Here is a 26,165-nt window from a genome sequence, read left to right as displayed (position 1 = left end):
GAATAAATAGCTGAATTGAAAATGCTAAATAGAGGCTGTTAACTACCTCTTAACTTTGTAACCAGAGTGAAAACAAAAAGACCAAAACTCACTGTCACTAGGTCAATTCCCACCCATCGTGACCCTACAGGACAAGATGGAACTGTCCCAGAGGATTTCCGAGACCAAATCTTCACGGAATACTGCGGGAAGGCTGGTGGTCTCCGACCTAGAGGCTAGTCGCCAAAGTGTAACCCACTATGCCTCCAAGGCTCTTCACCCGCAGGGAAACAAACACCAATCAAACCTCAGGCCTAATTTTTGGACTCCCCCAAATTAGATCTTATTTCTCAATCACCGAAATGTTTCGCTCAATTTCTTGTCGGTTAACAAACCTTTTGCAACTTTTGCTATGCTCCCTACCACCGCCCCCGCAGCGTGCGCCTTTAGCCTGCTGAAAAACTGGTCTGCATTAGAACCAGGATGATGGCTTAGTCCTCGCGCTTCGCTTCGGGCTGCTAACAAGACCCGCAGTTGGAAACCCACAACCGTTGGGGCTTTATGCTCCTGCAAAGAGCTGCACTGTAGGAAACTCGGCATCGCCACGATGGCTGAGTGGGCGCAATTAAGAGCAAACTGCTATACCTGAATGCTGGTATGTCCCTCCTTTTGGAAGATGTTTTAATCTCTTCAAAAAACTTTTTTAATCCTAGCGGAACTAGATCTGGTGTTTCCCTGTGGCACAAAATCGGGTGGGGGTAAATAGAATAGAATGGCCAGGCAAAAGGTTCCAGTGTCTGGCTCTAGTTATTTTAGGTTACAGCTAAGCAAGGTAGGAAAAAGAACGCTATCCAAACTAGCTGTGACCAAGTCTCCTTTCGGGAATCAGGGATTCCATCTTTCCAAAATGAGGAGGCCAGACTAGTAATCTTCAACACCGCTTTCCGGGACTAATTCGGATTCTATAGACGGAATTAAAGGGATTTCCTTTCCGATGCTATCCGAGCCTGGGACCGCAAGCCACCTCCTCTTCTTACTAGGCTTCCTTTACCGCAGGGGAGCGGGGGAGAAGGGACCGCGCGTGGCGCACTATCCTACACAAGCATCCCCTCGACACCCCACTTTCACAGAGCTTCCCCGCCTCCCCTGAGCGTCTTCCTGGTACGCCCGATCCGGGCCGGGACCTCGAGAACCGTCGTTGTTCCTCCTTCCTCTAAGCACAGGACAGTCCCAGGGAGCCAGTCTACGCTGTGCGTGGGTCACAGGTTGCGCAGGCGGCGAATCGACTCCCTCGACGCTCTCCCTGGGCTGGTCCCGCCCCATCCGCCGGCGCCAGGCCACGGAGCGCCGATCGGCTCGATGAGCCGGGGGCGCAGCTGCGGCGGATCGGCAAACGTCGGGTCTGCGCCCTCTGTGGTCTCCCTCCCGCCTTCCCCGCAGCCCACCGCTCCTTCCCCCGCCCACCCAGCACCGCCCGCCCAGGAGCCGCTCCGAGCTCCCCGGGAGCCGCAGGTACTGGTGCCGGCCCTATCCCGACGGGAAGGGCTAGTGTTAGGAGCGAGGGAACGGAGACGACGCCCCTGCCCCGCCTCCCCCCACCGAGCGGTCGGGTCGGCCGAGTGGCCTGGGTCTGCGGGGCGGTCAGGGAGCCCCGGCTGCGACCACCGAGTCCCGGCCAAGGGGGTGGCGTTGAGGGGTGGGGGCGGCGGGGGGTGGTGCTGTGAGGAAGATGGGCAAGGACAAAGCTGTGGACGGGGTGGTTGAAGGAGGAGAATCGGAACTGAGGGATGCTCTGGGGAACCAGGCAGAGAGCAAAGCCTGGCATGGGGAAGACCTGGCAGCCGGGGATGCGAGTGGATGCCCTGGGACAGGAGGGGCATGAGTAGGGGCTGATGTCGGGGGACGTGGCCTGGTGCGACAGATGGGTGTCGGGGTGAATGGATCTGCCGGCTTCAGGGGGTGAGTCTGTCTTATTATTGAAGAGCCTGGGAGAAAGGGCGCCAACCCTCCTGCCTTAGTGACTGGAAGGTGGCGTGAATCATTACACTTGAACGGCTTTTGTGACTACCATCTCCAGGCTGTGTCCATCCACTTCGCCACTTTAGTTCATGGAACTGCACCCACCGAGATTGCTGCTGAGGAAAGGAAGAGGAAGCAGAGAGGGAGTGCAGGCAGAGAAAAGGAAGGCTTCTTCCCGAATTCAACCTTTTTGCGAAATGAAATGCACAGGGGGGGTGCGAAAAGCAAAAGAGGCCAACATTTACTAAACAACAGGTTAGAAGTTGATTACATGTAAAGTCATTGAATAGAGAAATCTTTGAATAGAGATAGTGTTACTTACTCAGAAAACATTAAAATTTAAAGGCATGTTGATGGCATAAGAAACATTTGTATGCTGTGTGAATTATTTGCCAGTAAAACTTTTAAAAAAGAAATTTTGGGTTTTTTTTTTAAAAGAAATTTCATTGTATAACGCTGCCCTCAGAAGAAATAAAACGTGTATTTCAGACCAAAATAAAGCATCTGGTGATGCAACTCACTCTTTAGTGAACCTAATAGTGATTGTCTGAATGTTGGAATAGATAAGGAAGAGTCCTTATGTACATGTACAAACCCACAACTTACTGCTATGGAGATTCTGGACTGTAGCAACCATATAGGACAGAGTAGTAAATCTGCCCACAGGGTTCGCAAGGCTGTAAATCGCTCCAAAACAAGATTGCTACATATTTCTCCCACATAATCTGCTGGTGAATTCTCCCTACCTTTCTGTTAATAAATAGTTGCTTTAACCACTGTATCACCAGGGCTCGCTCTTATAGCTATGCCAAGACGCAAACACCTAATTGACAAAAACACCTGTTTTTGCAGGTTACCTCATAGGCAAAATGTGTGCAAATCTGATTTCTGAGTATAGTTCATTTCTACTTGTGATTTGGTACACATATCAGTTGTCATACAATATCATTGTAGCTAATCTGTTTCTTGCCTGGCCGGTCACTTCTATTTGTTCTTGCCTTGAAAATAAGCATTGATATTTAGATTATTGGACCTGAAAATGGGGTTTTGCTCCATTTCGCTGGTATCTTTATGTTTCATAAAAGTGTTATATAAGTCTGCCTGTGTGCTTGGAGATGTTCAGGCAGTCCACAAAGTCTACAAAGGGATTAAAATGTAAACGGTACAGGTAATGTATATCTGTTATATATGTAGTATGCTGCTCATTGGGCAGCTACCCACAAAGGCAGTAGTTTGAACCAGAGAAAGGTGAGGCACTGCTCTCAAGGACATTCAGCCTTGGAGTTGGCTTTGCCCTGTAAGGTCCCTGTAACTTAAAATTGACTCCATGTCAGTAACTTTCATTAGTGTTGTTTGTTTTTTAGTTGTTGTTGTTTGAATAGATGAAGCTACGCAAATCCGTCAGTTCTTTCTGTCATCTGTTTTTCCAGGCATTCCGTAACATGTATGCATGAATAAATGATTCTCAGATCACAGTGTGATGACTAAGATGGCCATATGTACTGATGGAAATACTGTGAAATGAAAAACTCTAGCCAGAGTTTGTTATTTGTTTCAAGTGCTGTTTCTGGTTTTGATAAGCATTTCTTACCACCACCACCCCCCAAATTGTCTGTTTTGACAGGAAGTTAATTTAAAATACCACTTTCATTTGACTCCTGAAACTGAACCCCAGGAACATTTAAAGATCTTAAAGGTATTTCTCCATTTGGAAACACTTTTAGGCCCACCAGATTTTTATAAGAACGGATGCCATTCTAAAAGAATTTTATAGCCTGGCGGGCAACTGATGGCCTAAATAATAAAATCGCTAATGCACACCCATTGGTTGTCTTTGACCCTAGCTTCTGCTTTTTAAATGAGTTAAGCAACTAACAACTGGACTTGTTTTTACTAAGATTTCATTGTCTTTCACTTTCCATTGTTTTCATCAAAGGAGTGTTTTACAGATTTAAAGAAAGTATGTTTAAATCACTGAGCATAGTGCTGGGCCCAGAAGAAAGCATTCAGTGCTCTTTCTCAGGGTCGTGCAGCCAATTCTTACTCACAGGCACCCAAGAGGACAGCGTCCCCCAGCCTGGTTGATTCCCACACTGTAATTCTTACTGAAAAGCCTCATCTTTCTCCATCGGAGCTGCTGGTGGCTTAGAACTGCTATAGTTAGCAGCCCAAAGTGTAACCACTACCCCACCAGCGCTCTCCGAAATCCTGAAGCTTCGCATTTGCCTCAGACAGTTTTTTTCTCAAGTAAAAGATTGATTTGTTGCGCAACTGAAGCATTTTTCTGGACCATTACAATGCATATTAGCATATAAAAGGCTGTGAGAAGTTCTGTAGCAAAGGTAACTGGCTCGATTTAACTTAGTAATTGATCAAATTTAGTCCTCTTCACGAGAGTCTAGTGCTCTGCTTTGGAACTCACTGCTCTCCTTTGCAGCATGTTTTGCATGGATTATCTGAGTTGACCTTTTCAATTCCAAGTAGAAGCCTGAGAATCACCACTTTACAGATGTGGAAGTGGAACCACTGGTTAAGCAATTGAGTTTACGTGTTCCTCGGTTTCCAACTCTGTTAAAATCTTGAGTCACTGTGTCATTTGCAGAGAATCGCCTCCTTTTGCCCCTGCTCCAGGATTATCTGCTCATTCATGTTATCAAAACCTGGAGTCACTTCCATCCCATGTGTGTGCATTTAAGGTTGCAGCCTTTCTCGGTGCTTTGCTTCCTCTCCTGCTTGGGGAGGCCACGCACGGATCCTGAGTCACTGGAGCCCAACAAGAACGGGAAAAAGCAAAGGCAGAGCGTGACGTTGAGCTTCAGAGGCTGTTAGAGGCCCTTTGGCATATGGCCACAAGCCTCAGATTTGAGCACATTTCTTTTCTCTTTCAGGTGGTGAGTTCTTATCCTGGGAAGTAAAAAGGGAATCCATAGTTTCAGAAACAATGCCTCCCAAGTTCAAACGCCACTTAAACGATGACGATGTCACCGGTTCTGTGAAGAGTGAAAGGGTAAGTTCAGAATTTTCTACTTAAAAAAAATTAAGCGGCACAAGAAGATAAGCAAATTACAAAAATGTGATAATTAAGTACCCACCATATCCCAGAGAATGGCTACATACTCACTGCCCTCTTGTGAGCGGGCACAGTTCTGCTTTAATGTTGCCCTGTTGCTGCCAACACACAATACATTGGCATCAGTAGAAAAACGAAAAAGACAGACTCAATATGTTTCATTCCTTTTATAAATGCTTCATTTCAAGAAAATCTAAAATGTATGGCTCTATGCAAATTATGTTTGTTTTCTAGGTAGTAAACATACTACAAAGTATGTACCATATATACTTGAGTTGAAGCCGAGGTTTTTCAGCACATTTCTTTTTTTTTTTTTTTCAGCACATTTCTAATGCAGTTTTTGTGGTAAAATTGGGGGCCTCGGCAGATAGGTCGGCTGACCCATTGAATTCTACGTCTGTTCTTTTACCAAATCATGCTCTCCACTGCTTTCAGTCTTTCAAAGAAAGTTCATACAAATACACTATGTTATTCTGCATCTTTCAGATTTTAGAAAGATTGTTAGGTATATTTTATCATTAGCTTCTAAAGGCTTGGGTAGCCAAAGCCCAAACCCAATGCTGCAGAGTCAGTTCCTGGTCATCTCACTCACTGCCATGGAGCTGATGGCAACTCACAGTGAGGGTATGGGACGGCAGAACAGAACTGCCCCTGTGAGCCCTGAGACTGACTCTTCGTGGGAACAGACAACCCTGTCTGTCTCCTGAGGAGCAGCTGATAGTTTCGACTACTGACCTTGGAGCTCACATGGCAGCCCTCTAAGACAGAGAAGAACTGCTCCACAGGATTTCCACTGCTGAGAATCTTTACCGAAGCAGAGTGCCACTTCTTTTTCCTGAGGAGCAGCTGGTTGGTTTGAACTGCTGACCTTTTGATTAGCAGTCAACAGTTTTAATTACTGGAGAAAAAAAAGTTTTGATTACTGAGCCACCAAGGCTCTGGGACTTGGGTCAGACCTTAAAATCAAATGTATTAACATTTCTCAGTGGTATGTGTAATTATAGTTTAAGTGTATACATAAATTATCTATCATCAATTCAGGACAGGTTTCACTCCAAAAGAATTTTGGTACCAAATATACCAAACCTTTTGGGTTTTTAGAACTTTTTAGGTTTTGAAATTTCAGATAAGGGATTCTGGGCCTGTAATTTCCTCAGAGTACGGAGTATCTTTGCACAATATTTTAATTTCTAGTTTATGCTAGAAACTTTTTTAAAGTATGTATAAATCTATAATTCATGTATCATTTTGAAAAAAGACATTGGTATGAATGTTATAGATAGGTTATTTTTAGAATAAGAGTCAATAAATAATTTGTCAAGTGAAAGAATTGATATTCTTTACACCCAGGAGCCTAAACTTTCCCTCAGTTAATTTATTTTTACCATTCATTCATTTTCTTACTTGTCTAACAAATATTTATTGTCCAGCTTCCATGTGCTGGGAAATCCGCTAAGAACTGGAAGGCACAGTATCTACCCTTAGATAGTTTATGGTGTACTTCTCTCCATTTTACATGTTCCTTTTGTACAACCTCAGAGCCTCGTAGTATCCATTCTGTCCATAATCATTATGATCAGAAGTATATTTGATTACAATATGGTAAATATCTGTCTTCCCTTTTCCTAGAACTTTCAATAATCTTAGGGTTTAGATTGTGGTTAGAATCTACTAATAGATTAAATCCTACTAAGCCTTTAAAAATAAAACTTTATGGATATACTTTGAAATGTAACATGTATAGCAATAAATCAGTTCTACTTCTATGACTGTAACTATAACACTTTATATTTACATTCTGAGTTGAACTTTCAGAATTTATTTGTAGAACTAGGATGTTGTGTAGGAGCACTAAAAAATATGATTATTTAGACAATGATCTCCATTTTGGATACTTATCAAATTATGAAGCTTGATAACTAATTGCCTCTATTAATTTATAAATTGCTTTAAATCTCAAAAAGGTGTTCCTCTCTTCCAGTATACTTTTCTAACAACTCCACTGAAAGATAATTCACAAGCCATACAATTCCCCCACTTAAACTGTGCAATTATTGGTTTTAAGTCTTTTCATGAAATTATGTCGCCATTATTATGTCAATCTTAAGAAGCCAGGCCCACTTCAGTCGACATGTAATCTTCACCATGGTAGCCTGCATTTCTCTTGCCTTGCCCTTGGCATTGGTTACTGTCAGAAGTACACCCTTAGGCACAGGATAGTCAGATATTCTACTAGTGTTGTAATGCCAAGTATCTTACAATGCGATAGCTGATGAGTGAGAAAAGGTGTGTGGGGGCCAGACCCTATAGATTTTGAACTGTAGTATTCCAGCTTATTCGTTTTTAAGTAGTCCATTCAACTTCCATGTACATTTTAGCAAGGAGCTCATTGAAAGAGTGGTTTAAATTTTCTTTTGGTTATGGTATTTATTTTAATTTCTACTGTATTATGATCTGGGAATGTGGCCTATGTCATTTCTATTTGGGGAAAATTTATTAAAATTCGCTTATGGGTTTTTCATATTTTTGGGGATACTTGAAAATAAAATTTTATGAATTTCTCTTTTTGGTTCAGTCGTCTATGGTGGGTAAATACATTAAAATCTTCCCTGTGATAATGAACTAATTAATATCTCCTTGTAACTTGAGGACTTTGGGCTTCATATAGTTTGCATTTTATTGTTAAGTATAGAATGTTCATTGCTAGCTGGTTAATTGTTCATTATATCCTTGAAAAATATCAATTGGTGGTTTTGCCTTAAAATTCTTGATTATGTTTGTGTTGCTGACACTTAACATACTTTTTGTTCAAAATTGATGATGTATCTTATTCACTTCTTCTTTGTTCCTTTGCCTGACATTTGTTTTAAATCCACATTCTTAGATCATAATGAAGTGGAAATTAGGTGAACTTATAAATAGATATGGCTGGATTTTAAAATGCTGTAATCAGAGTATTTGTTTTTAAACAGTAACATTAAAATCACTCACATTTAAGGTGCTAATCAAATGCATGTGGAATTTTTCTGCACCACCTGGTCTCTTTGCTGTCATTGAATGCCTTACTATCATTTGGATCTCGGCTTTAAGTTTCACCTCTGCAGAGTCATTTTCCATGACAGCTTAATCTCACATCGCCACTCTGTCCCTTCTGCCACATTGCTGTTTTAAATTCTCTGTATGACATTTATATCTGACAAATATAAATGCTTGGATCTGAGACTTCATCTCTTTGTCCAAAACTGTGTGTACTTTGTACTTAGGCCACTGTCTAATACATAAACGATGCTCAAAAATATATTAAAAGAAACATTAAGTACTTCCCTTTATTTTCCCCGTACTGTGTGTCATGTGCTGATTGTTGCACAGAGATACAGTGATCTTTATTGTATTTCATTTTTCTTCTCCCTTTTGTTTGCTGGATTAGTTTTCCTCTGTGCTCTGCTTACTCACCACTGAGCGATTCAGAAATTTTACTCACTCTCTCCTTGTCATTAGCAACTTTATAGTTGACAGGAACATTTACATCTCTGCTCTCTATTGCATGTTCAAAGTAGGCTTCTTCCATTGTTGTGCTTCTTCATTTTAGCCCTTCCTCTTCCCTCTGTCCTCCTCACCAAGGTAGGTGTGTTGGTGTGGGTATTTCCTCATTTCCCTCCCCAGCCCCAGCTCCTGGGCTTTGTGAGCAGAGTTCTGGATTTGTTGTTGTTGTTTTGGCTTTTTCTTATGCTTTGATCTCGTTACTTCCATCAGCTTTAAGTTACAGTTCACAATCTCATTAGCATCACCCATTTAGATTTGACCACACATTTTATTAGATTCACTGATAGTATGAATCTGCCTTTTTTTATTTTCCCCTTGGATTTGATTTTCTTTCTGACTGATATAATGCCTTGAATGGTTTTCTCAGAAAAGGTACATGTATGGGGTGTTCATTTCCAATTGCTGCTAAAAGAAATTGCCGGAGTGTAACAGCTCTTTTAGAATTTGTCTTGCAGGTTTTCTGGTTTTCCTGGAAAACCCCCACACACCAGTAAAACAGCTATTTAACAAAAAAGAAAAGAAATTGCCAGAAGCTTGGTGATTTAAAGTAACACAAATGTATTATTCTATCACAAAGTCCAAAATGGGTCTTAGTGGGCTAGGGTCTTTAGAACTCTGGGGGACAACCTGTTACTCTGGCTATTCCAGCTGCTCGAGGCCGCCTGTATTCTGGGGTTCATTTTCTTTCCTCCATTTTCAAAACGTACAGTACAGTATCTTCCTGTCCCCCTCCTAGAGAGGGGCCTTTGTGATTATATTTGACCCACCTGGATCCTGTACAGTGGTCTTCCCACATGGAGATTCTTACGGTAGCTGCATAATCCCTTTCTCCCTGCATGCTAACACAGTCCCAGATTCCAGAGTTAGGGTGCAGACAGCTCTTGGGGGTTGTTTTTCTGCCTACAATGGTATATGAGTTGTTTCTGAAATGATCCGGGTTTTTCACTCTTATTTAGTGTGCTAGCCTGGGTACTTTAGAGAAACAAATTCACTGAAACTCATGTATAAGAAAGGTTTTTGACAAAATAATAATAATTTATGAATTTGGAAGGGTCCATGAGGGAGGGGGTAATTGGGAAGGAAAGGGGAAATGAGCTGATACCAAGGGCTCAAGTAGAAAGTAAATGTTTTGAGAATGATGATGGCAACAAATGTACAAATGTGCTTGACATAATGGATGTATGTATGGATTGTGATAAGAATTGTACAAGCCCACAATAAAATGATTTTTTAAAAAGTTTTATGTAAAGGTTACGTGCGCATCAAGAAAACATCCCAACCCAGCGCTGCCCAAGCCCACAAGTCAAACATTAACCCATATATCCAACACCAATCCACAAATCCTCCATCTCACAAAACAGACGCAGTGATGCCTACCGCAGGAGGAAAGCCGAGTCAGTGAGTGTGTAAGCATCTCAGCACTGGCAGGGGTCTCCACATGGGTGCTCCAGCACCCAGGGCTGCATCGGGGTAGGTCCATGTGGCTTCTCCTCAGGGATGTCTCGCAGGAAGTGAGCCTTGCCAGCTGAAGCAGGAAACTGGCTAAGGCAGCTGCACCCTGGTCCAACCATCAGAAAGCTAGAGACCCGAGATATTATATATTTCAAAACATTAAATACTCTTATTACAGCTCTAAAAATGTGAATCAAGTGGTAGATTTAAAACCAAAACATTATGAAAGGCGAGACTCACCGAGCAATTTATCCCTCCGCCCTTCAATTCACCCCACATATGTTTATCGGCCAGGTTGGCACAGTAAACAGACTCATTTAGACTCCTTTGGGTACTTTATATCCCCACACCCCAGCCCTTTTGAGGAGTCAAATACCTTCATTTTAAAGAGTGGTTCCATTTCATGGAAGTTGCTTTGTTTGACATTATAGTGTATAGAGAACTGTTTGTGGGCTGCAGTGTTAAAAGCTGGCCTGTGGCATTTCCTAAACTCCGGTCTCTGACCTCTTAGCCTGCTTTTCTGCATCGTTCTCGCTGTTGTGGCGTGGGGCTCGGCCATGGGCTCCTCTCCTTGTCCCTAGTGGAATCCGTGAGTGGAGAGAGAATGGAATACAGGAGGGAGGAGATGGACTGGTTCTTCCTGAGTCCCTGCCGTTTCTTACTCCTGTGGCTAGCTTCCATGACCTTACTACCTTTGAGTCAGTTACAGGATTATGAAATCATAACCATTTTCTTTGGGAAGTCTGTACAGATAGTTCCACATCCTTTACCTTCCAGGGAAACTTAAATTAGCATATCGATACGGAAGCTTGGAGTTAAGAAATTTCACCAAGTAGAATTTGTTCATTATTCTTCCCTGACAGTTTGTAAAGCCTCTGAATCAGAAAAATTATGTATTTTTTCTCTTTTAACAGAGAAATCTTTTGGAAGATGATTCGGATGAAGAAGAGGATTTTTTTCTGTAAGTTTAAAAATGTATATGTAGCCTTACTGATGTGAAATTGACATACAATAGAATATACTTAAGGTCTACAATATGAAGTGTGACAGATGGCTACACCCTTGGAATTATCACCAACATCAAGACAATGATCACCCCAGACTTTATCTAACCCCTGGTAACCTGTCTTCCATTCTCCAAGCAAGCACTTGTTTGCATTCTTACTGTGTTTGTTGCTGTATCACTCAACTGTTGATTGTTGATAGGATTCCATTCTTTCTCTTCTTTTTAATGATGCTTACTTTCTGTATAATGCCCTCCCACACTCTTCTGGCCTTTAGTCATTAATGTTCAACATGTCAAATCTAGTCTTTGAGGATCTCTAAACTTGGGTCCCATAAACACCTACTCTTTACTTATTAACCATCTCATTATTCGAAGACAATGATGAATTTTTAAATACTGAAAGCAGGCTGGATGGAATCATCCCTCCCTTGCAAAAGTCTTTCACTATTAAGTTTGATATTAACTGTAGGGTTTTTTTTTTTAGTTGCCCTTGGAAGTTCTCTGTATTCCTCATTGATGTTGGATTTTGTCAGTGTTTCTTATAATTTAGAGAACCATGTTTTTTCTTTTAATCTGTTAAAGTGCTGACATGTTGATTGATTATGAAATTTTAAACCTATGTCACATTCTTAAGATAACCCCTACTTTGTCATATTGTAATATCCTTAAACTTTAACTTAAAATTTTAGACTTAGGGAAAAGACATATAGATGACAAAGATTTTTCATTTGCCCTTTACCATTGTGGTGATTTCTCCTGTAGCAATCCTATTAGTAATTTATGTTTTCTCTTTTTTTTTCCCCCGATCATTCTGGCTATAAGTTTAGCATTTCTTACTTTTCAAATAATTAGCTTTTGGTCTTTTTCTTTCTTTCTTCCTATGAACATAAGTATTTTTTCTGATTTATTTTTAAAAAGCAAGAGTATAACTGATTACAAGAATATACATATAGCCTCCTCCCTGGGGGATGGACAGCAGAGAAGAGGGCAGGGGGAGACGTCAGACAGTGTAATATATGACAAAACAGTAACGATTTATGAATGATGGCAGTGGGGAGGGGGGTGAAACAAGCAGCTGATATCAAGGGCTCAAGTGGAAGGCAAATGTTTTGAGAATGATGAGGGCACCAAATGTACATGTGTGCTTGACACAATGGATGGATGGATGGATGGATTGTGATAAGAGTTGTACGAGCCCCCAAGAAATTGACTTAAAAAAAAAAGCAAGAGTATAACATGGACCTCCTCCATCTGCCCAAGGGGGAAGGAAAATCAACCTCCACATCAGTGTCACCCAGGTCAGTTTCTATGAGGCTGAGCCAGACATGCCCCACCATGTGCCCTTCCTACGTATTCTGACACCAGCTGCTTCTCCCCAAAGAGCTTTCCTTTTCAGCTGGGTTTGATAATGCATTGCAGCGGCCATCCAGGACTCACAGACAACACAATTAGGGAGCTTATTAAGGAAGTTAACGAGTTAACACGTGTTCAGGATACCGTTATTCAGAAAAGACATCCCTTCTCAGCCAGGCCCACATACGTGCCTTTCTCTATCCTTTGGCCCCTTAGCCACGCAGTTCATTGGCCCCTGCCCTGTTCCTGTTAAAAAGCAATGTGACAAAACTGCCAGAGATGCTCAAAGGGCACGCCACTCCACCATTAGCCTCAACCTGAAAGTACTCAACTGTAGTTCTGTAGGTCAGCAAACCTAGCTCCCGAAATTAAGTTATACAGAAGAATTAGGTTACTCTCAGCCAACAGTAAATCCTGATGAAGTCAAGGATCATTACACAGCATTCAATCCCAGCATTTACTGATAAAATGTGGTTCCTTATAAGAAACGACTGATCATATTTAGAATTCAGTTTGCTTGCTTGTGTTCTGCTTTTGTTTTTAATATTATCGTACTAATACTTGGTATTTTGTTTTAGAAGGGGACCATCTGGACCAAGATTTGGACCTAGAAATGATAAAATTAAGCAGTAAGTTCCTGGGATACCCATTTGTTTCAATGATAATCATATTTCTGTGTAATCAACTATTAGCCCATGAGCCAAGCCTGACTGCCACCTGCTTTTATAAATAAAGTTTTATTGGAACACAGCCCCACCCATGTGTTCACATATTACCTGTGGTTGCTTTAGAGCTACAGTGGCAGGATTGAATAGTTGTGGCAGGGTCCTTATGAATATAGAACTCAAAATATCTGCAATCTAGTCCTTTCTGAAAAACTTTGTTGACATGTGCTATGATTGCTGGATTTCAGAGACCCAGTTCTAAGCTACTAAGGAAATGCAATTTCTAGTTGATAGTTTTGTTGCTTTTAAAAAGCTGATGACCTTATGTCAGACACATTTCATAATCTGTTTTGGTTTTAAATCTACCACTTGATTCACATTTTTAGAGCTATAATAAAAGTATATAATATTTTGAAGTATATAATTTTTTACCTATTTCCAGACTGTTTTATATCCATTATTTATTTTAATCCATGATTTTTATGGATTTTAATGACTAATTTTTATGATGAAGTTTCCATTCAAAGCTTTTGTTGTGTATGTGATAAAACCTGTGAAAGCCAGAATTCGTATAAGATTGAATATTGGCCAGACCGCTCCTTGTCAAAGGCAAGACCCAGAAAAACAAGATAGTCTTAGCAAATTCTGACTCTCACAGGCTTCACTGTATTCTTGATGCTAAACCAAAATCCCACTGACATTGACTCTCTCAGACTTTAAATATTTATAGGAGCAGATAGCCTCATCTTTCTCCAGAGGAGTAACTGGTGGGTTTGAACTGCTGACCATGAGATTAGCAGCTCAATGTGTAACTCACTATGCCATTATTGAGGTTAGATGATAGCTAATATAGTGAATGTATGTAGTGTTTGAAGGCTCTAGGTCCTGTCAGGAAGGGAGAAAGAATGGACAAGCAGTGGATCACGCATCAGGCTGACCAAGCTATAAAGAGCACATGTGGTAGGCAAACTGAAAGAAAGATCCAACTTCAAGACCTTAACAGGGATAAGAAGCACTGGTCTAATCCTGAAAGTAGTCGGTACCAGTTATTGATCATACACTTGGGTTTTTAGGTAGGTGGGCTGTTAGATAATGTTGGTAAGAAGAAATATGGCCATTTTTAACATCATCCTAACTAAGGTATTCCTAGGTCCCAGCCAACAGAGCCAAGGTATCAACAGATTAAAGTATTAGAGGTGATGGTATTGGGTTTTTAATTGCTGCATAACGAATGACATGAATTTAGCATCTTAAAAACTATATGCACACAGACACATACATACTCACATATGTGTGTATGTATATATATGTATCTGTATATATTTAATTGCACTGTCCTTGTGGGTCTGGAGAGTGTCAGCGTGCCATGACAGCTGTTCTGTGCATGAGCCATGATGACGGGACTTCTGCAACCATCCAGTGCCTAAGGTGCCTCTAGAGGACTCCACTGATGACATGCTTGTGTGGTCTTGTCCATGCGCTTTGTTTCCTGTCTCGTAGCAACAATAAGTCTAGTACTGGCTGTGTTCTCTGGGGTCTTCTGAGTATAATTTTCTAGTTGCCAGTTGTACAGAGTGGGTATTGAAGACTATATAACTAAGCTTGTACACACACACACACACACACACACACACACCCGTATGTGTATATTACCACAGTGACTTTGGTGACTAGTAAGAAAGATTCTTACTCTAAGCTGAAGACGTACTAGATTTGGTGGGGAAAAAAACAACAACAAACAAACATCAGAATACACAAATTGAACCTTGTTGGAAGAGCTTCATGAGTGCTCACCAAACCAAAGGACAGCTTACCATTGTGCCCACGATGGTGGAACACCACACAACTCAGCCACAGACAGGTCTCTGGCACGAGTAAGCGCTGGTGAGTCTCTTCAGTTAGAGCATTTCGGTGCATCTACTTCTTGCCTGCGTGGACAGATAACACTGGCCAACACATTTTGGTGCCTCGAATGTTAGACTTGTGTCTGGGTATATTTGACCTGTTGATTCAAAACATGGCACCCGTTTTCCCCTACTGGCTCTCGCTTTTGAGCTACAGAACATGTGCCACATACCCCCTTCACACCCATCAAACAATCAGGTCACTTTTATGTAGTCTTAACTAGCCTGAGAGAGAGACAGTGCATGCTTGCTGATTTTATTTACTCACCTTTATTAAGAACTGAATAGCAGGCAGTCCCAATTTGTTATCTTAAAAAGGAGCCAGAAATAAAAAGTTCCTGTACGTTAAGTAAGGCTGATGGCATAGTAGGTTACGTGTTTGCCCATCACAAGAGAAAGATGAGACTTCCTGCTTCCATAGAGAGTGACAGCCTCAGAAACCCACAGAAGTTCCACTCGGTCTTACAGGCTCGTATGAGTCATAATCCACTGACTAGTAGTGAATTTGGTACAGTAAATAGAGATTCAACTGTTCTGAACCCCAAAATCTGTCTATCAGAGTTCATACTCCTTGATTAAAATTAAAGTATTCCAGTTTGTTACAAGGTAGCATAATTTCTCCGCTTGTACCCAGAAACTTTTCAATGAAAGGAGTTTTTCTTATAAAGAAACTTGGAGTTAACCTCATCCCTAAAACATTTAACATGAGTTTTCCGTTAACTTTTGCATATTAAAATGTGTTCTAAATTGTTTAAAATGTGTTCTAACTTGTTTTCTTCTAGAAGAAGGAAAAGCTCTTCAACATACAAAAATTGCTATGAAGCTTCACATTTTCAACACTAAGTTGCCCTCCCTCCTTCCATATGTGTGCCTTTTCAATTTTCTATTTTATTTTCCACTCTTGTCAGGATATGTTCTGCCTCTGCAGTAGCCAACTTGTAGTCTCTGTATATGTTGCACAGTCTCCACGCCACACAGAAAGCCCACCGCCCTGTAATCAGTTCTGAAGCATAGTGACCCTGTGTGACGAAGGACTGCCGCCTTTGGGTGTCCAGGTCTAAATCTTTCAAAGGCTGCAGCTCAGTGCCCAACCATCCAGCCACCCTGGGTCCATCTGCAGCTTCCACGGAAGTCCCTTCATGCCTAGTTCTTTTTAGACAGTTCTTACCTTTTTTGTCTTATTCTGTAATTTGTGAGTCTGAATTCTGCTCATATTTAAAACTAAAATAATAAGTTAGTATAACTTAACAACTGAAATGATAGTAGAACACCATATCTAAAAAAGCAGAACTGAAAAAAAAAGCAGAACTGACACTCCATCCAATGCAATTTTCTAAACCAAAGCCCCCAATAACCCCAGAAACACATAAAACTCGAGACTCTAAGAAAAAATTGTTCGTTGTTGTTGGACTGTGTAAATGACACAGCAGCATTATTGCTTTGTTTAGATTTGATGAGTTAGCATTTATTCAAATGGTACTTTATTGGGTTTTCAGGGATGGTTTACCAGCAGTTTAGGTTCCCATTGCTTACATTCTTCACAGTATGTGAACATTCTTAATGCTTCTATTCTGGTTGATGTAGTTGGTGCACTAATAATACATTTTGGTTACAGATTAATCTCACCAAAAAGAAGTACAACTTTAGTATATTTTATTTTTAATAATTTTAACAGTTTAATTGAGATATAATTTACAGTTCAATGGATTTACTCCATTAAAGAGTATTTTCTTCATTCCGGCACTCATTATCATTAGCTCCGCCTTTTTCCTAACCTCCTCTGCCACAAGCCTAAGAAACTATAAATCTAGTTACTATCTATAGATTTACCTATCCTGGTCTTCATATAATTCATACAAAAAATAATAGTAATAACAACCAAAAAAATCAAACACAGATAAAGCTCAATCCAAACAAAAGGAGAAAGTAATAAAAACTCGGTTAAATTTTATTAGGTAAAACACACATGATGAGGTGTTAAATTTTAACTTAACTACATCTGCATTAATCCATTTTCCCATACGCTCTGTGGCCAAAACTATTCACATCTCTGGGCAATGGTCAGAGATTCACCAGAGGCTTAACCCACATGGGATGCTGCAGATGTGCCAGTACCAGTTTGGGGCTGAGATTTTTAGGGAGAATATTTAAAATATTCACATGCCTGTATATAGTATATGATTCTCCTTAAAGTATTTTATTTGCTTGTAAATTAAATGACTGAATTATAAATGCCACTCTGGTAAAATGTAGCCATTCTCTGCTCAGAATAGGGAGCTTCCTAACTGTACTTGGGTCCAGCTTAGCTTCACAAGGCCGTCTAGGAATGTTCCATGACTTAACAGCAGTACTGACACTTGCGTATAGATAGTGCGCTTGACCCTCGCCATGGTGTTTTCAGTTGCCTCGTATTCATGTGAAAGTTGGACATGGAATAAAGAAGACTCAAGAAAAAAATCAATGTAATTAAACTCAGGGGTTGAATATTAATGTACACCGACTGAAAAAGAACAAAAAGATTTCTCTTGGAAGAAGGACAGCCAGACGCTCCTTAGAAGCAAGGATGGTGCGACTTCATCTCACATATTTCAGACATGTTGTCAGGAGAGACCAGTCCCTGGAGAAGGACATCATGCTTGGCAAAGTGGAGGGGCCTCAACCTTCAACAAGATGGATAGACACAATGGCTGCAACAATGACATCAGACAACAGTTGTGAGGATGGCACAGGATTGTGCCGTGTAAATTGTGCTGTCGATAGGGTCGCTAGAGTGGGAAATGACTCAGTGACTCCTAACAACATAGATGGTGCAACATTGCAGAGTCATAACGTTAACAGTACCTTAAACGGCTATGAAATGAGCATGTCAAGTATGGAAATGAATGGATCAGTAAGTCCAAACCTCCGCTCATTTTCATATATATGTAATGAAATAGGGGAAATGGTGGTATTGTGTGGAGCAACATTGGCGTTTGTCAAGCATGTGATAAGTGTCAGATGATGTGCTAAGTGCTTGAAAAATGTTATCACCTCTAATGCTCACACATGGATAAGATTATTCTCTTCATTTACAAGGTGAGCAACTATGAGCCTCAGAGTCTTCCCAAGTGACTTACAAAAGTCGCAAACGCAGTAAGTGGTAAAGCTGGGTGACATGCCCAGGGCTGTCTGGGTGCAGAGGTCTTACTCTGCACTCTCTCTCCCTAGCAGCTTCCCTTTGGATAGATAGATTTCAGGAACACCAGTGCTGCCGGGCGCTGTCGAACCTGTTGGCTGATTCTGACACAGTGACAGTGCAGGGCACAGTAGAACTGCCCCAGGATTGCCTAGGCTGTACATCCTTATGGAAGCAGACTGCTAGGTATTCTCCCACGGTTGGCGGGTTTAAACTAAGGAACTTTCAGGTAGCAGCTGAGTTCTTAGTCACTATGCCACCAAGGGCACCTGGCAGATTGTAGAAAGGATTTAAAACAACATCGAAAATATCTTTTTCTCTTCTTGTCTTTATCTGTTCCTGGGTATGTTGTTCTCCCTGTCCTTCTTCTGCCACGTGACCCTTTTTTAATTGGCCATAATATAAATCTGCATTCCTTCTTTACAAACATGCTTTTCCTCTGAGCTCTTAATTTTCTATTTTATTTAATTGCCATCATCTACTACCACTCATTTTTCCTAATTATAAATTAGGAGCCCCCTACCCTTTGCTCTCCTTTACGCCCCTACTTACATCCCATTGATCACTTAGCTTTCTCCTTTCACCTCCTGTATGAGACCCACTTACTCCAAGTTTATGGAAACAGCATCTCCTGGAGCACACCTTGTATGATAACTTCTAACATCCCAAGGCAAACTTCATTACCCTTAGCGTATGGAATATGAGGAGTCCTGGTGGGTACAATGGTTAACTGCTTGTCTGCTAATTGAAAGTCAGTGAATTGAATCCATCTGCCACTCTGCAGGAGAAAACAAGTGCTGATTGGCTCCTGTAAAGATTGCAGCCTTGGAAACTCTGTGGGACGACTTTGCTCTGCCCTGTAGGGTCACTATGCATGGGAATCAACATGACAGCACGTGTCAACATTGACATAGATGTGATATGGAGCAGAAAGTCCTTATGATATGTGGATTTCTTTTCATTGGAAAGAAAATGAAGTTTGCATTAAGCTGCCTGACCACATTCTGCTGCTCCAAGGCATTCTGATACCACATGTAATTTGCTGCTGGGTTGCCAGTCAGAAACAGAGCTAAAAATAAATCAGTTAAATTTGTTGTCTATCACTATTGAAGTATTGTATATAGTCCAGTATAAGCCAACCCGAATATCAGCAAAGGCACCTAATTTACTACAAAAACTGCATGAAAATGTGCTGAAAAACTCGGCTAATACACGAGTCTATACAGTACTTATGCTTACAAATAGAACATCACTACAAAGCCTTAGACTTTAAAAGTTTTATAACTGAATAGTTCTCTAAGAACTTGCTGTTCCTTCACATGAAAACCAAACCCAGTGCCATGAAGTCCATTCCAAGTTATAGCAGCCCTTCAGGAGAGAGTGCAGCCGTTGTATAGGGCCTCCAGGCTGTAGATCTTATGAAATCAGATTGCCTCGTCTGTCCCCTGCAGAGCGACTGGTGGATTCAAACTGCTGGTCTTCTGGTTAGCAGCTTAGTGCTTAACCCATTGCACCAACAGGGCATTCTCTAACAAAGCTAATAAAAATTTCAAAAATTATAAGTATCCTCAAAAAAGAAATGAATGCTATATATTTTTTTCTAATAGCGTTCAGAATCAGGTGGATGAAGTTATTGATGTCATGCAAGAAAATATTACAAAGGTAATTGAAAGAGGGGAGAGACTCGATGAACTGCAGGACAAATCAGGTACAGATTCTTTATATATATATTTGATATTATTAAGCTATTTTGCAGTGACTTATTTTTCTTCCCGTGATTTTCCTAAGGAATCATGTCTTAGGAAACTGACATTTGGTTCTTAAATTTATGATTTCAGTTATTTAATGTTAGCTCCTTGGCTTTGAGTCATCTATTGTTCTGTTATTTTTTAAATGTTTCATTGAGAATGGAGAATCAAAATTTTTATTGTAGAAGAATTGGAATAGTAAAAGAAACACAGGTTATTATTATCATTATTGATACTTTGAAGTCCTTGTGATCTCAAGGATTAAGAGGTTTAATTACCTTTATCTATGTTATTTCGAGCTTATCTGATGTGTATGTTTTCTCTGGTAACATCGTAGCTTTTCCTTACTGATACGGCCGTCTTTGTATCGCCACCATGTAACATTTCTGGAATATTGTTCGAATGATAATAGCTGAACACCTGGATGATTGATCCTTGATAAGCATTTTTATCCCCAAAACTTGTTGACCACATTTAAAATACAAAAAGCTTGTGGGAAAATTCCATTATCTTTTAATTCCACTTTTCCATAAACTTTTTAAAGTTCCCTGTACATACTGTTTTGCTTCAATATCAATCTATTTTTTTTAAATCAATCTACTTTTGATATCAAGAATCTAACCTTCTTCACATGTAGATATTTTTCTACAGATGTGCCAAGTATTTGAATGTTTAAGGGATATTTCTTTACAAGAACTAATACATTTATTTCAAAGCACTGATGTCCTTGGAAGTCCCCTGCTCCTAGCGTCAAAGGATGACATACACTGACCGACAGAGTGTATCTTCTGACACGGTGAATGTCAGAATCTGTGGGTGGAAGAAAGGGCGGCTGTTGTTTTCATGCGTAGAAGCCTAACATGGGCAGACTTGGTGGAAGTAGATGTTAACATTTTCTTGTCTCTGTGTGACTAGATAAAGGCATCCTGTTATGTCGTTTAATCTTCTCTCCATCCTCTGTGTGATATAGAAAGCTTATCGGATAATGCAACTGCTTTTAGCAACCGATCCAAACAACTTCGAAGGCAGATGTGGTGGCGTGGATGCAAAGTAAGTGAATCTGTAGATTCTAGTTACATTGGGTAGCATCTCAAGTGGTTTCCAAAGACGTGAGTGAACCAGGGCCTCCAGAGTTATAAGAAGACAGGACTCCAGCTGTCTTGTTGATGTCGTGACCTCTGGACCTGGGACAGGCAGGCAGGGACAGGAATAACTAAGGGAATCTAGCAATGCCTTAAAAAAGGCGCGCTCGTGGATTTCTTCATGGAAAATAATCTACATTTTGATAATAACTGGCTCTAGACCTACTATTAACAGATTTTTATCATTTAAAATATTTTAAAATGTATATTCTTAATTACTAATACTTTTTAGAGGCAGAGAACATTAAATCTAGAGATTCTGAAAAAAATAAAATGGAAGCTAGAGAAAATTATAATTTCCCACTGAGGGGGTAAAAATAAAGACAGTTTATGAATCAGAATTTGTTGTAGAAATGGGATTTTTAAAAAATCCTATTCTTCCTGATTCCAGACTGTGTCCCATGAGAAGCACAGACATTTGTAACAAGGGAGGGAAAGGGCCGAAGGACTCTATCGTAATATATTGCAGCAAAACATTTTCTAGAAGCCAATTAACCTCTTAAGAATGGCTTCTAAAGAATACAGCTTTCCTCTAGTTCATAAATATCTCAAACCCCCCCCCGCCACCCCCCACTGTCATGATCCGAATTCTCCCTTGCAAGTCTGGCTAGACCAGAGGAGGTACACTGGTGCAGATAGGAACTGGAAATGCAGGGAATCCAGGGCAGATGATCCCTTCAGGACCAGTGGTGTGAGTGGCGATACTGGGAGGGTAGAAGGAGGGTGGGTTGGAAAGGGTGAACCGATTACAAGGATCTACATGTGACCTTCTCCCTGGGGGACGGACAAAAGAAAAGTGGGTGAAGGGAGACATCAGGGCAAGACATGACAAAATAATTTATTAATTATCAAGAGTTCATGAGGGAGTGGGGAGCAGAGAGGGAGGGGAAAAAATGAGGAGCTGATGCCAGGGACTTAGGTGGAGAGCAAGTGTTCTGAGAATGATGAGGGCAATAAATGTACAAATGTGCTTTACACAATTGATGTATGTGTGGATTGTGATAAGAGTTGTATGAGCCTCTAATAAAACATTTTTTTAAAAAATAATGGCTTCTAAGTCATTAAGATGTTTTGAGTCTATTTATACAGTTTTCATCATTTTCATAGACACTGGTATTCAAATGGCAAAACTTCCATCTCTTCTCTGGATTAGCTTGTCATTGTCAGGAATATAATGCCACTAAGATGTCATAGTAATGTATTTCAGTGACAGCTCAGTAGCTCTGGTTGCTATTTGGAATAACCATCAGAATGTTTATACTCGTTTATAATAACTAGGTGTCTTTTTTTCTGAGTGACCATCTTTAGTTAGTTATCTTGTGTAATGAAAAGGCTTTCCTTCGACTTCATCAGGAAAATCAAGTCTGTTTATAATTTATGCATTTTAGGATTGAATTACGAGGGGCAGTTTTTATATATAAAGAGAGAAGGTAAACTTTCAAAACTGAGTAACTGGTCAAGGACTAAGATTAGAGTTTCTCAAATGGTGATACAAACACCAATAAGAAGCTTAAGCGCAGGCAAAACTGACCAAACCCTTCATCTGCTTTGAAGAAAAAGGGCTTTGAAGCTGTAAGTGAGATCACATGGCACCATTTGGCAGTGGGATGCCTGTATTATTCATCCTGTCCTGACACTTGAAGCGAGTTACTAACATGCCATATTTGTTTCCTTGTCTCTTAATAGAAATACACCTGAGAGAGAAATCATATACAAAAGGGTCCAGGCCCATGAAGGCTTTGGTTGTTACTCTTTGCTATAGAAAACAGCCTCTAACAGTAAAATCCAACCAAGGAAAACTCAAATATGGAGATGTGAAAAAGTAGCAAGCCCAAGGGCCCAAGTAGAAAGAAAATGTTTTAAGATTGATGATGGCAACAAATGTACAAATGTGCTTGACACGATGTATGTATGGATTGTGATAAGGGTTGTACGAGCCCCCAGTTAAATGATTTATTAAAAAATTCAAATTAAAAAAGTAGCCAGCTTAAATGAGTAGAGATGTGAAAGCTTTTCAAGGAAGGTGCCTGTTTATCAATGAGTTTGTATGTTGTGGTATGTAACAGAACAAGTGGTTTAGACTTTAAGACTCAAACATTAACATCTTTCATGCTCTGTTGTGTTTTTGCCTGTGTTACAGATAAAAGCCATTATGGCTTTGGTTGCTGGTGTCCTTTTGCTAGTGATTATCAGTAAGTATTTGCTGGGGATTATTTCTTGTTGGGAACAGCCTCGGGGGGTTCATTTTAATTCCTTTCTGCATTTGTGTTCACTTGGCCTACTATTACTGATGTTGGGATGGAGTACTGACCTCTGACCGGAGTGAGGGACTCTTACCACGGGACCTGTGCATCTCTAGAAAGGCTCTCATTGACAGTGTGCTGGTGGACATATTGATGAGGAGTGAATTTTTGTCTTTTCTCAGATTCTCAATGGGAATTCCCCTCTAGCTCCCTACTCCACCCTCCCCCCCCAAATAAAAGGGGGCGGCTAAGTGACTTATTCAAGCTCCCAAACGGCTACTGTTACCGTCAGAGCCTTTTCTATTTGCTATACATTTTCAAGTATGGCAAGTTGCATCTCATAACATTATGTTTGAAGGACAAGATAAATCCTCCAGATGGTATTTATGTTTTGGGCGGGGGGGCGGGGGTTGTAGCTGAGTTTAATTTTAGTTGTTAAAATAATAGCTCTCCTATCCCCATTCTTTCTTATCTTTTTTTTTAAGGTCAGATGATTTTTAATATTTCCCTTTCTCCAAAACCTATTTACCTATATTTATGGGATTTAGTAATGATTTGGAAAATATCTCAAAGGAATTATTTGAAGAACTCTTCTTTTTTTTAACAGAAAAAATGAAATAGATATTTAGAAAATATGTTTTATTTTAAAAATATGGCATACACACTATTATGATAACAGTTGCATACCTTCTAGTCTCTTCTTATGGATCTGTGTGGGGCCTGAAAAATTTTGTGGGAAAATGGAATTCTTACACAAACATTTTGAATTCCCCTTATATAAGCATGTTTTTCTAAAATATAAAATGACATTTATACTTTTGAATAAATATAAATTTCTTTTGTTAAATACTTACATAATATTAGTTGCATGATATGTTAATCTAAAAGAATTTACTTGATCAAAATGCCAGTGCTGGTCATGAATTGATTTTATGAAATTTTGCTTCACCTTTCTCATTTAAGTTATCTACTGCTGTGTCAGAAATTCAGCCCTCATTACCCACTTACAAAAGTGGACCCAGCTGCTTTTAGGACTTGCTCGTAATATAGCATGTGAATCTGGTCTTGACATGCCCTTTTTTCCTGTCGTTCCCTTACAGTTCTTATAGTTATGAAGTATCGCACTTGATTTGATGACAGAGACATTCATCAAACGAGATCTGGGATGACAACAATAATAAAAGATTGCTGCATAATTTAAAGGAAACCTATGTATATACTTTCAAAACTTCTTTTTCAAGAAACTAAGAGGCGAGTATCACTTCAAATTGGAGCATTGAGAATGTCTAATTATCTTTTCTTCTAATAAAATGTGCTTTTAATTAATTCTAAGGCATAAATAGCTAGCCTATACTTTTCCATATTCCAAGGTTCTAATTTGAAACTGGATACTTGCCAGCTCATTATTTGTGTGTATAGTTAAACCGATGCTATTTCATATTGTTATTTTAAAGGCATAAGGACTTGAGTTTATTGCCTCAAGGCCGGGGTCAGGGAGCCTATGTAGAGTACCAAATCATTTTGCTGAAAGAGATGCTTAATCGTTCTGTCAATATTTGCAAGAAAATCACGCTTCTCACACTACAATTGCTTTGCAAGCAATCTCCACATATTTGTGACATAACAAAAGCTAAACGTTGTAAATGTTGCTGCCTTCAGGTATAACTGAAAACATTCCAGGAAACCTGATTTTTACTGTATAAAGGATTGTCTAATTTTGTTTTTGGCATTTGGATTTTGGAGACGGGAAAGATGAATAGTGTGGAGAACAAAGTGTTTGTCACCATTGCACTGGAGAGGACAAAGTGACTGGGCAATGTTACTGGGGCTGTCTGAAAATAACTGCAAATCATGGTCCAGTCTGTTTTCGGTTAGTTTCTTCTAATAAGGAGACACCAGTGATAATGTGAGGAAATGAAATCCACAAGTAATTTATTCCATATTTTCATTAATAGCTTTTCTCTTTAACTCCTTTTACCAGAAGTGCTAAAAGTAGCAAAACTGTCTGCTTTGAATTGATACCCTTGCATTCCCTTGATCAATTTCTTGGTGATGCATGCTGTACAGTAAAGTGTCAAATCAGCCAACAGTGATGAGATACAAAAAGCCAGGAGCCTAAGTAATCTATGTACAGGGTAATCAGTCACTAATCAGATGGATGCTTGAACCTGTTTTTATAATGATTAGATGTGCTATTAATTTAACTTTAAAATGTGCCAACCTCCTCATGTTGTTTAAGCAAGTTGATGTGAAAATATATAGTCCACTAATGTATGTGGAGTGGAAGCTTTATAATAAAATTAAATATTCTTCAGAAACGTGTGTACTTGAACATGTATGAAACCTAGACTCTGTCCGGTTGTTTAATTGTATTTTCAACTCAGCAGGATTAATACTAAGAAGGAAAAATGTTCTGTTTAGGATGCAAAGAAAATTGGAAGACAGATTAAGAGATCACTCAAGACGCTTGCAAGTTATGAAGAACTACATATTTGTTGAAAGCATTAAAAAAGAGACAGAGGTCTTACCTATGATGGAATGTGTAGCCGTCAGTTACTGTGACAGCATCGGGGCCTTCCCAAAGCCTTAGACAAAGGAGGAGACCCAAGAAAATGAACAGTTTGAGTTATAGCTGACCCTTTCATTTACGTTAGGGAGGTTTTAATGGTTTGGGCAGAAGCAGTTCTAGTGCATGTACATATATGTGTCCTTTCCTGGGGGCAGGAACTGGAATCATGGTGGTTAATTTTCTGTATGTGCAGATTGAAGAGGCAAGAATAAAGGACCAGAGGGTCAGCCTCACCATGAGACTCAATGCCCCCTTACTGACCCACAGTGCTATGGGGGCCGCACTGAAGATGCAGTG

The 26,165-nt window shown here is 40.1% G+C and overlaps 1 protein-coding gene and 1 non-coding gene across 3 annotated transcripts; both read left to right on the top strand.

Annotated features, from left to right (window-relative positions):
* The first annotated feature begins 1,336 nt into the window (after positions 1-1,336).
* Positions 1,337-25,617, top strand: VAMP4 (vesicle associated membrane protein 4). 2 transcript variants are annotated; one of them, XM_075564984.1, is made up of 8 exons: positions 1,337-1,491; positions 4,887-5,005; positions 10,978-11,024; positions 13,004-13,051; positions 19,774-19,874; positions 20,885-20,964; positions 23,197-23,248; positions 24,400-25,617. In XM_075564984.1, exons 2-8 carry the CDS (start codon positions 4,940-4,942, stop codon positions 24,426-24,428), a joined length of 423 nt encoding a protein of 140 aa, XP_075421099.1. In that variant the 5' UTR covers positions 1,337-1,491; positions 4,887-4,939; the 3' UTR covers positions 24,429-25,617. The 2 variants fall into 2 exon arrangements, with proteins under 2 accessions (XP_075421099.1, XP_075421089.1); XM_075564974.1 differs by having other exon boundaries at positions 13,001-13,051.
* On the top strand, positions 9,033-9,093 carry LOC142438314 (U7 small nuclear RNA). Its single transcript, XR_012782713.1, has one exon. It is a non-coding gene; the product is annotated as a U7 small nuclear RNA (small nuclear RNA).
* Positions 25,618-26,165: the final 548 nt, after the last annotated feature.

Source organism: Tenrec ecaudatus, chromosome 1 (genome assembly GCF_050624435.1).
Source record: "Tenrec ecaudatus isolate mTenEca1 chromosome 1, mTenEca1.hap1, whole genome shotgun sequence".
Lineage (NCBI taxonomy): Eukaryota > Metazoa > Chordata > Mammalia > Afrosoricida > Tenrecidae > Tenrec > Tenrec ecaudatus.
The sequence above is the reverse complement of the archived record's forward strand: the minus strand, read 5'-3'. Positions and strand labels throughout refer to the sequence as shown.